Here is a 12,103-nt window from a genome sequence, read left to right on the forward strand (position 1 = left end):
TGGACCACACCTGCCTGTGTTCTACATAAGCGACAATGTCACAGTGATTACAAACCCCTATAATAATTCTCAGTGTTTCTATCTACTCCCACTCCTATAAAATGTTCATGCACAGACTCTACTTCTTGACCCTATAATAATGCATAATCACAGCAATAGCACTTACTCTCACCAGGCACTAAGCCTGGGGAAATCCTCAAAACACCTCCACATTACAGAGGAGAAAACGGAGATTCGCCCGGGTTACACAGGTGTTGGTGGTGGAGGACCTGTCTGACCCTGACCGCTGTCATGAGCTCACACCAAACCTCTGCAGCATGGCCCTTTCTTAAGATGCTGTTGTCCTGGATATCTGCTACAGCCCAACTTCATTCCACATTCTCTGCTCACTTCGTCCCATTCAATTCTCATAGATCTGTGAGGGAGATGCCACTACCCCATTTAACAGAGAGAAAAACTGAGTCTGAACTTGTCCTGACATTTATTATCACTATGCAGTGGTGTCAGGATTGAAACCAGATCTGTCTGAGGCTAAAATCTGTGAAGTTTCCCTGATGGTCTCACACCGTCTCAGATTTATAATGTAATGAGTGCTTATCTTTTTACAATTTGAGTGAGTTCCGGGTGTGAGGCATCTGGCTAGAGACATGTGAGTAGAAATCTTTGTTGATATTGCTATTGTTAATCTCATTTTCTCCTCTGGACTGAGTTGAGGCTTCTGGATCATCCAGTGTTCTGGGAACTGTTCCCAAGAGAGATCATTCTTTGCAAAATGAGCTGTGGCAGCATCCTGATGTGGGCAGGTGCTCCCTGCAGGCAGGGATGTGTGCAGACCCTGATCAGAGGACCTGGAATGTACTCGCTGCTTGATTTCAGTCTGAGGAGCTCGAGGGGACTGTCAGTGTACATGCTTGCAGAAGAGAGAGGGAAAAATCACTGTTTGTTTTCTGGAAATGATGGATGGGCATTCCAGGCTGCAGAAACACTGTGCAGGCTGACCTGGTCCCAACACATGAGGTCAAAGAGTATGATGGTAATCAGATGGCAGCGGCCCATGACTGGGGCATGGGTAGTGCTGCATGCATTAGCTGATCGCTTTTCTTTTCAACTGTAATGTTATTTAAAGTTTATGTTGATGCAAACATTACAGAGCAAAACGTGAAAGCTCCTTCACCATTCCCACCACTCCCTCCCAGAAGGTAAGTTTTCCGTGCTATTTCTATAGGTTAACATGTAACTTGTAGACTCTGGGGAGAGGACAGTAACAGACATTGGGATGGAAGTGTATGAATATTATTTTCCTGGTGTTCTTATTTCTTAGCAATTCGTCTTAGAAATCTTTGGTATGTACCTCATTCTGATGTGGTCTTACCAGAAATGATTTAATCACTCCCCTATGACCGAGGAACAAGCTGTTTCACATGTTGGGCAGTAAGAAAGGTTACACTGAGGGTTGTTATGCGTACGTTTTTGTGCATTCGTTTTTTCTTAGAACAAATTCTTAAAATTCACCACAAGCTTACAGGACATTTTATTTTAAAATTGTTTCGGACATTGTAAAATTGCTTTCAAAAAGTCTTTATCAAACTATGCTCCATCAAAAGAGTACGAGAATGCCCATTTCTGTATGCTGTTCCCATGACATGGTCATTAAGTACTGACCGCCTTTTAAATTGAGAATCTTATGACGTACTTATTGACCATTTGTATTTCTTCTATTAATTCCTTGTTAAACCTTTACCCATTTTTTGATTGGGTTGTCTTTTATTTTAACAACATATTTTATTTACTTATATAGGATAACCCAATGTGTCCAAAAATCAGCATTTCAATAAGTCATCAATATAAATTATTAATGAAATAGTTTACATCTTTTATAGTAAATCTTTGGAATCCACTTATAGCATATCAGATTTACATACCAAGTTTTTATCAAATACATGTGATCTGTATTTAGATCTTATCAAATTTGAAGTAGATTCACGTGCCCAAATTGGTTCAGATATACTGTAGTAGGTAGAGTAATGGCTCCCCAAAATATGTGCCTCTCCTTATCCCTGGGACATGGGAATATGTTATGTTACATGATAAGCATTTAATTAAGGTTGCAGATTGAATTAAGGTTGCTAACCCTCTAACCTTAAAGAAATTATCCTGGATTATCCAGGTGGATCTAATATAATCACAAGGGTTCTTTAGAGTGGAAAGGGAGGCAGACAAGGAGGTCAGAGAGCGATTTGAAGATGTGAGGCTTAGAAGATGGTGGAAGGGTGTAGGAAGCTTTTAAAAGCTGGAAAAGTGAGAAGCAGATCCTCCCCTAGAGCTCCAGAAGGAACAGCCCTGCCAGCTATTGACTGTCGCCCAGTAAGGCCATTACAGACTTCCGACCTTCAGAACTGTAAGAAAATGAATTTTTGTTGTTTTGAGCCACTACTTTTATAGTAATCTGTTAGGAAACAAATACATATGCCTAAAACTTTTTTGATAACTGAATCCAATATCAGGTTTTTCTTAACAGCTTTATTGAGGTATAATTGACATACAATGAACTGCACATATTTCATGGACACACTTTCATAAGTTTTAATATAGATGTACATCTGTGACACTATCACCACAATCAAGGCAGCAAACATATCCATCACTGCCAAAAGCTTCCTTGTATTCTGTTGTAATCCCTCCTCCCATTCCCTTTGCCCCTCCTGACCCCTGGCCCCAGGCTGGTCTGCTTATTTCTCATTTTCTACAATTTTATAGAAATGCAATCACACAGTATGTACCCTGGCTTGTTGTCTGTCTTCTTTCCCTTGGCATAATTATTTAGAGAGGCATTCATGTTGCAGCATGAATTAAGGGTTCATTCACTGGTATTGCTGAGTAGTAATGCACTGTATGGAGGTACTACAGTTTGCTTATCATTCAAACTGGTGATGGCCATTTGGGTTACAGACAATTTTTGGATATTAGAAATAAAACTGCAATGATTTGTATACAAATCTCTGTATGGAAACATGCTTCCATTTCTCTTGTGTAAATACGTAGGAGGAGAATGGCTGGATCATATCCTAGGTGTATGTTTAACTCTTTTTTCGCCCAGGCTGGAGTGCAGTGGTGCCATCTCAGCTCACTGTAACCTCTGCCTCTCGGGTTCCAGCGATTCTCCTGCCTCCACCTCCCAAGTAGCTGAGACTACAGGTGTGTGCCACCATGCCTGGCTAATTTGTGTGTGTGTGTATGTGTGTGTGTGTTTGTGTGTGTGTGTATTTTTTATTAGAAACAGGATTTCACCATATTGGCCAAGCTGTCTCAAACTCCCGACCTCATGATCTGCCCACCTCTGCCTCCCAAAGCGCTGGGATTACAGGCATCAGCCACCGAGCCCAGTCTATGTTTAACTCTTTAAGAGACTGCTAAACTATTTTCCAAAGTGATTGTCATTTAACATTATCACCAACAGTGTACAAGAATTCTAGGTCCTCTGCACCCACACCAACACTCGTTCTGGTCAGTCTTTTCATTTTATCTAATAGATATGTAGTGGTATCCAATTATGGGTTTAATTTAGATTTTCCTAACTGCTAATAATGTTGAAGATCATTTCATGAGCTTGTCTTCTAACCCTATATCTTCTATGGTAATTACCTGTTTAAATCTTTTGCCTATTTATTTAAATTGGATTGTTTCCTTATAGAATTTTGATGGTGTTTTTTATGTATTTTGGGTACAAGTTCTTTATCAGATATATGATATTCAAATATTTTTCCCAGTATGTAATTTGTCTTTTCACTCTCTTAATGTGTTTGAAAAGCAGTTTTTTAATTTAAATGAGTCATGTTTATAAATTAGTTCTTTTTGGAGTCAAGCTTCTGATGTCATATGCAAGAACTCTTTATCTAATCAAAAATCATAAAGGTTTTCTACTAGAAGTTTTATATTCTCAGATTTTGCATTTAGGTATATCATTCATTTTGAGTATATTTTTATATATGGTGTGAGGTATGAACTGAGATTCATTTTTTTTGCACACAAATATGCAGTTGTTCCACCATCATTTGTTGAAACACTATCTTTCCTCCAGTGACTTGCCTTTACACCTTTGTCAAAATCAATTATCCATATGTGGAGATAGATAGATAGATAGATAGATAGATAGATAGATAGATAGATAGATACAGAGGTATATATGGGTCTGTTCTGACCTTTCTGTTCTGTTTCATTAATCAATTTTAATGCTAATATTTCATTGTTTTGATTACTGTAGCTTTACAATGTCATGAAATCACATAGTATTAGAACTCCAGCTTTATTATTCCATTTCAAAATGAGCATATTTGCAAATGCATCTTATGAGGCTAGCCTTACCCCTACATAAATCTAGCCAAAGACATTACAAGACACGGATACTATATATCAATATTCTTTGTCAACACACAGTTGAAAACATTCGCAACCAAATTTTATCAACTTGAATCCAACAATACATAAAAAAGAAAATACATAATGACCAAGTGGGGTTTATCTCAAAAATGCAAGGTTGATTAAATGTTTGAAAATTAATGTAATTTATCATACTAATGAATGAAGAAAGAGAAAAAATAATCATCTAAGAGATTCAGAAAAAGCATCTGACAAAATTCAATATTTATTCCTGATAAACTTAGGGATGCATATCATCCCTTGTTCACTAAAAGCTACAAATTACTGTTGGGAAAAATGACAGCTCTAAATAAATGAGGAATTATACTGTGTTCATGATCAGAAGACTTATTATTTTTAGGATGTCAATTCTCCCCAAATCGATCTATGCAATCCCAGTCACAATCCCAGTGGCATTTTTCTGTTAATAGAAACTGACCAGCTGATTCTAAAATTCATATAGAATTTTAAAGGGCCTAGAAAAGCCAGATAAGTTTGAAATAGAATAATCAAGTTGGAGTTCTAATACTATTAGATTTAAGGTCAGATGGTTAGCAACTCCAATTCGATCTGCAACCTTAATTAAATGCTTATCATGTAACATAACATATTCGCATGTTCCAGGGATAAGGAGAGGCACATATTTTGGGGAGCCATTACTCTACCTACTACAGTATATAGGAACCAGTTTGGGCACATAAATCTACTTCAAATTTGATAAGATCTAAATACAGATCACATGTATTTGATAAAAACTTGGTATGTAAATCTGATATGCTATAAGTGGATTCCAAAGATTTACTATAAAAGATGTAAACTATTTCATTAATAATTTATATTGATGACTTGTTGAAATGCTGATTTTTGGATATATTGGGTTATCCAATATAAATAGATAAAATATATTGTTAAAATAAAAGATAACCCAATCAAAAAATGGGTAAAGGGTGTTAACAAGGAATTAATAGAAGAAATACAAATGGTCAATTAATACGTCATAAGATTCTTCATTTAAAAGGACAGTCATGGCTGGGCGCGGTGGCTCAAGCCTGTAATCCCAGCACTTTGGGAGGCCGAGGTGGGTGGATCACTAGGTCAAGAGATCGAGACCATCGTGGTCACCATGGTGAAACCCCGTCTCTACTAAAAAAAAAAAAAATTAGCTGCATGGTGGTGTGTGCCTGTAATCCCAGCTACTCAGGAGGCTGAGGCGGGAGAATTGCTTGAACCCAGGAGGCAGAGGTTGCGGTGAGCCGAGATCGTGCCATTGCACTCCAGCCTGGGTAACAAGAGTGAAACTCCATCTCAAAAAATAATAATAATAATAATAAATAAATAAAAGTACAGCCATTATTTAACAACCATGCAATGGGAACAGCATACAGAAATGGGCATTCTCATACACTTTTGATGGAACATAATTTGATAAAGACTTTTTGAAAGCAATTATGCAATGTCTAAAACTTGCAAATACTGAACCCTCCTAGATGAAGACAGAATGGCACATTCTTTATCCGTTAGCTACTTACACCAATGGACTGCATTTGTGTGGAGCTAGAGATGCATTAAGTCAGCTGCAGCCTCTCAGGAGGAACTTAGATACATAGACTGAGCAATTCCCTAACAGAGCAAATGAACATGAGCTTGGACACATGGGGAAGGGGGAAATGGCCCAACGTGGAAATCTATCATGTGCCCGGAGTTTACACACTCTTTCTGTACCCAGGTGCCCATCTGCAAACTGTGCAGTTCTGGGTGCAAACTGTGTGCCTGGTTCCTTCCCCAATACAAACAGTCAAGCCCTGACCTGGTACTATAGTAGGAAGGCCAGCTGGCAAAGTGCTGATACTCACTTTAGGCTCCTCGAAGAATTTCCAGGATGCTCATAGTTGAGGGCACTGTTTGAGGTGTCAGAAGCAGGTACTGGTCCTTGTCACCTGCATGTGCCCAAAGCACAGAATCTTGGCAAAAACCAGGCTCTCTAAGGCCACTGGGGCCAGATATCAAATCATTTAATCTTCACAACAGCCTCACAAAGCAGATACTATTATTGTCCTCATTTTCCAGGTGAGGAAACAGGTGCTAAGTGAGCTCATGAAAAAGGCCTCATCCTCTGGCCACCTTCCCTTAGTGCCCCTAGACCAGCGGTTCTCAAAGTGTATTCCCCAGGGCTCGCAGCATCAGAAAAATGGTTAGAAATAATAAATGATCCCACTTTCCCCAGACCTATAGAGTCAGAAACTCGAGGGTGGGGTCCAGCATTATTCTGATTCAACAGTTGCACTATTAGAAATTAAATCAGGCTGGGTGGGGTGACTCATGCCTGTAATTCCAACACTTTGGGAGGCCAAAGCAAGAAGATTGCTTGAGCCCAGGAGTTTGAGACCAGCATGGGCAACATAGGGAGACCCCATTTCTTGAAAAACTTAAAATAGCAAAAACTAGCTGGGCGTGGTGGCACACACCTGTGGTCTCAATTAGAGGTTGAGGTGGGAGGATCACTGGAGCCCAGGAAGTCAAGGCTGCAGTGAACCATGATCTCACCACTGCACTCCAGCCTGGGCCACAGAGCAAGACCCTGTCTCAAAAAAAAAAAGAAATCACAAAAACCTACCAATAAATAAATTATAGTAAAAGCAAAGGCTAAAAAGTACTCAAAATATGTCATTTCCTGACTTCATGTACTATGACTTCACATACTATGCCTTAGGCTCTAGCGGTTGCTGACCTCTATTGCATCTGTGTGGTGCAAACACTAAGGTGCATCTCTTCTCAGCTCCACATGCAATGATGTCATAAAATAGGCCATGGAGGGGGAAGGTATTTATATCACTGAGATTAGCAAACACTCCAAACCAAGGTACTTTATTTCTCTCAGAGAGCTCATTGTTAACCACCAACAAAACACTAGGCTCTCCATGTTTTAACAGGCCCTGAGGTGACTCCAAGGCAAGGTTGATCCCTACCCTGAGCATCTCAGCTGAGTCCTACATTCTGACTCCATTCACGTCTTTTCATCACAGTTTTAGCAAATGTCATACCAGGGACTGGAGAGCAGACTCCCTCTACTACCCAGGCCCCCACCCCCCACCCAGTCCTGAATCCCCTGAGATCAAAGCCACATTCTTGACCTGTGGGAGGCAGAGGAATCTGGGCAGCCAAGGGCCAGTAATAGGACCCCCTGCAGCAGTCGGGGCCACACTGGGATTTCCCTGGGAAGTTAGCAGTGGATCCCACAGTCACAGCCTGGCTCTCCGCTGTGGCTTCTTGCAAACAAAGTCAGCTGGTGGCTGCCATGATAAAGGTAAGGAAGCAAAGAGTAAAGCCTGGGGCTTCAGTATCAGGCACACGTGAGCCAACATCCCCAGCACACCCTTGTGGGCGGTGGGCACAGGGCTGGTTGCATCTCACCTCTCTGACCTCTGTCTGCTTGTCTGGGAAGACAGGAATAGTAGTACCTACCTCCTGGGTCCTCCACATTAAATCCAATAATTTAGGCAAAGAGCCAGAAATATAGTACAATCTTCATAAACAGAAGCTATTACTGCTTTTCCATTTAGCTGTAGTGGAAAGCAATGTCACTGTCAATATTGTTACTTTCTTTGTATGGATGACAGATATTGGGACACAGAAAAAACAGCAGAGTACCCAGAATTACACAGAAACTCGGTTACTGAAATAGCAAATGCCCGTGATGCATCCCATTAGCCAGTGATGGATCTCACCCACGCCCTCTAATGAGCACATTTCTCCATCCTGGGGCTGCAATCCTAATTTATTTCCAGTAGCTCCAAGTTCTCTAACAAGAAAGTAACCATTAATTCAGTTACGAAGATTACCAGCTGGTTCTCTGGTTTATTGCTGTAATTCCTCTAAAGCAAGCATCTGTGGGTAAAGAAAATGTTCTGCCTTTCTGCATTAACGTTGCTTAAATGACAAGACTCATTTTCATGTGTCCTTGCAGTACAAGATTCCAGCAGCACGTGGGAGGCTCCCATCACCCTGTGAAAGGCAGGATTTGCCTGGAAAATATGGAGGGGGGGTGCTCTGTGAACACAATAGAGGTGGGAGCAGGAGGCAACCTGGATCTAGCAGGTAACTTTGCCCCTTACCTGGGCAAATGCAGGCACAGAGATGCTGTGCCCCACTAGGTGTGGAGCCCTGACAAACAGTAATACCAGGCAGTTACTTAGCAAACACACAGTTCCCACTGTGTACCAGGCACTGCTCTAAGAACTTCCCAGTGCTAATTCATTTGATGCTACAAATATCCCCACAGAGTACTTTATTATTCCTGTTTCGCAGATAAGGAAACTGGGCACAGACTGGTTGAGCAATGTTCCTGTAGCTGAGCCAGGATTTGAACCCAGGTAGTTGGTTGCAGGGCTGGAGTTTAAAATGGATTTTCCATTGAGAGGGCCAGAAATGTGTAGTCAAGCCATACCAAGTCTGAGCTGAGCAAAACCAGTCATGAATGAAATAAAGAAAGGCCTCAGCAGAGCTTGCAGTCACTGACATACAGAAGAAGGATAAAGGAGGCTCTGCCTAACCTGGGGGTTCGGGAAGGGTCAGTCACAGCAGTATGACAACACCTCATCTTCTCGAGTCAGACTTACCACACAGGAATGCGGCATCTCCACCCTCCTGAGACGTGTAAGTTAGTGTCCCATTGTGCAGATGTGGAAACTGAGGTTCAGAGACATTGGGCGGCTTACCTGAGGTCATACAGCCTGGAAGTGCAAGGCTGAGACTCAAAGCCAGCCTCCCCATCCCTATACCCCATGGATTTTTTCTGCATTTTTCAGCCCAGCTGCCAGACTTCAGCATTAGAAACAGAGGTGAAGCAGCCCTCTGTCATGCATTCACAGGCAGCCCAGGCACCTGGCACTCTCAGTGCGGGATACCACGTGCATGGTAGCTGACTCCTATCTCATAGGTAAAGAAATGAAATCTCACCTAGCCAAGAGGTGGCAGGACTGGACGCACACAGATCTGTTGGTCCTTTCCCCCATGTCACCTCAGGAGCCAGGGTGCCACGCTTCTCCCTGACACTTACCAGCCTAAAACCCTGCTGGCCCAGAAAGGCCAGAGGCGGCACACTGAATCAGGCACTCTCGGAGGTGGGAGCCTCCCTCCCTGCTCCGGAGTTGCCCCTGCCTGTGAGCGGAGCTCCTCCAACCATGTGTGCAGACAACAGTGTCCACCTCAGTCCACCTGGGACCCTGAGTAGGCCTCATCTCTCCCTGGGAGAGAAGGCATGTGCCTCCCTGAGGCCCAACCTTCCCAGCCAGGGAAGGGGAGGGCCTGGAGGGCCCCAGGTCCAACCCTCTGCTCTCTAGAGCCACTGACAACAGCAGTCCCCTCCCCATTATCTCATGCTCCTTGTGTTTGTGTTTGCCTCCTTTTTAGGGATTTATTTCTCTACAAGGGACCCAGGTGACCGAACTTCTTCCTGGCCCTGAGGACCCAGGGAAGCACCTCTTTGAGATCAGCCCAGGTAGGCCTGAGCACCTTCCAGTTCTGCTGCCCTGGTGGGGGTGTCCCCATGTCCCTGGCCTTGGAAGGGCGGACTTTCACGACACTCCTCCCACAGGAGCCGAAGCACTGTCTCCAGGCGCAACTTGGAAATGTAGGCCAAATCGACAGGATACTCGCATGCGGAAGAAATTAGAAAGTCCTATCAATTATCTGGATAATGAGCTCTTGGGTAATTAGAAAATGAGGATTTGTAAATTCACAGTAAATGCAAGGAAAGAAACTAGTCAATGGGAACATCTTAGGGTGAAAGTGTAAACACAATACCTGGAAATGAAGCCAGGGAAAAACAGTTGCACAACCTGAGAATATTTAAGTAAGGATGATTATAAATTCCAAGGCAGAGAATTCGGATGTGGCAGGAGGGAGGGGAACAACGTCGCCTAAAGAACTGCTCTGCTGTTGCATTAGCAGTTACAAAACAACATTTTAAACTCTCGAGTTTCACAATGTCATTGTTAATGAACTAAGTAATAGTGCCTTCCAGATAAGCCGGTGTGCATGGCAGGGCTGGCGCCGCTGCCAGGGACTCTTTTCTTTAGCTTGGCCTCCCCAAGAAGCAGAGCCTGAGACAAGGATCTGGCATGAGGAAGGGAGTCAGGGAAGGGAGGAAAGCCAGCCAGGGTGTGCTAGTGAGTGGATTGTGGCTGCCGCCACCCAGGCTCAGTTCCCAAAGGGGCTCTGGACACAGTGCAAAACGGGCCTCAGAGGGGTCTCACCCAAGAAGTAAGGCTTGGGCTGTATCCACCCACTCCCACCCCCGGTCATTGAGAACTGCTTTCTGGGGAGTGACTGGCATTTCTGGTCTACCCTCACATGGACCAAACTCTGCGGACAGAGACAGCCTTCAGGGACAGTCGCAGATGCCCAAGGAGGGAGGCTACTGACAGCGTGATGGCTGTGAACTGACTGCGCTAGGGCCTCACTGGGGCCCTGTGAGCCAGTAAGTCTCTGACTGGTCACAAAGCACCCTAGCCACTCTGAGAATTCATCTGTCTGTTGGCTGTCCACTGAGGGAGCACCCCAGGCTCAGGCCTTTCTAAGGTCAGGTATGAGCGGATCCTGCCTGGGACAGGGGCCTGCCTATCTTTGCCCTGTCAATACTAGAGTTCCCAGGGGCACAGGCTGAAGCTGAGTGCAGGAACACCCTTTCCAGCCGCATGACCCTGGGCAAAATTCAAGTACCTGTGATTTCACTTGGGTATTCCTTTTCATCTAATGCAAGAATCTTGGTAGTAAAACTGCACATCAGAAGCTGGTAATGAAGGGATCCTGGGGTATGGAGTAGAAAACAAAGGTTGACTGTGAAACCAGGGGAAAGGGGCTCAGCTATTAGGATAGAGAAGAAATGCAAGTAGTGAGGTAGGCAGGGTCCTGCCATCTAGAGGAGGGGCGGCAAGTCAAGGCTAGAACTAGAAGGTAGAGGTCAATACACTCCAGCCATCAGTTCAGAAAGGCACTGAGTGTGCGACCCACGGACCAGGTAAGGGACACCACCTTTGTGCATGTTCATTATCTGGGCCACAGCTATTTACAATAATTTATTTGACTCTTGCCAGCAGTGTCGGGGTATGGGGGAGGTAGGAGAAGACCCTTTGCCATGTAAGGTAACATAGTCACAAGGTTCCAGAAGTTAGAAGATGGACATCTTTGAGGATCGTTATTCTGCCTCTCACAGTACTCCCAATATCCCTCTAAGATAGGGAATATCGTTATACCTATTGTACAAAAGCACACAGTGGGGCTCAGAAAGAATTTCCAGCTAGACACACAGCTAGCGGCGGGGTTGGGGCTTGAGCGCAGGCATTCTGGCTTTTAGCTACACACTTACCTTGCCCTCCAACACAGGCACTTGGCCATCTGAGGCCCCCTGCAGATTCGAGCATTTTTCCCTCCTGGCTGGGGATGTCTAAGGACTTGGTTATGGAAAGGAAAGTTCCCGAACTCCTTTGTCTCAAGCCTGCCTCTGCACCAGGTTCCTGCAGATCCCCACAGCTGCTCCCCAGAGCTGCCCATCTCTGTCCTCTGGCCTTTGTGTGGCTGCTGAGCAGCTCAGGGAGAACGAGACGGGTAGTGGGCAGTGAGCAGTCCAGTCTGCCTTTGCGAAGCGTGGTGCGGCTGTCTGCAGAGCGGAACACAATCCCAGTGCTGC

The 12,103-nt window shown here is 43.9% G+C and overlaps 1 protein-coding gene across 11 annotated transcripts in view; it reads left to right on the plus strand.

Moving 5' to 3' along the window:
* ARHGAP22 (Rho GTPase activating protein 22) overlaps positions 1–12,103 on the plus strand; it is a 228,674-nt gene that overhangs the window by 104,436 nt on the left and 112,135 nt on the right. For all 11 annotated transcript variants that reach the window (XR_013524830.1, XM_035267720.3, XM_035267723.3 and 8 more), the window contains one exon: positions 9,826–9,913. Coding sequence is in view for 10 of the 11 variants with exons in the window: in XM_035267720.3 (XP_035123611.1) it covers positions 9,826–9,913 (88 nt within the window). In the remaining variant the exon portion in view is untranslated. The remainder of the gene's footprint in view (positions 1–9,825; positions 9,914–12,103) is intronic.

Source organism: Callithrix jacchus, chromosome 12, assembly GCF_049354715.1.
Source record: "Callithrix jacchus isolate 240 chromosome 12, calJac240_pri, whole genome shotgun sequence".
NCBI classification, from domain to species: domain Eukaryota; kingdom Metazoa; phylum Chordata; class Mammalia; order Primates; family Cebidae; genus Callithrix; species Callithrix jacchus.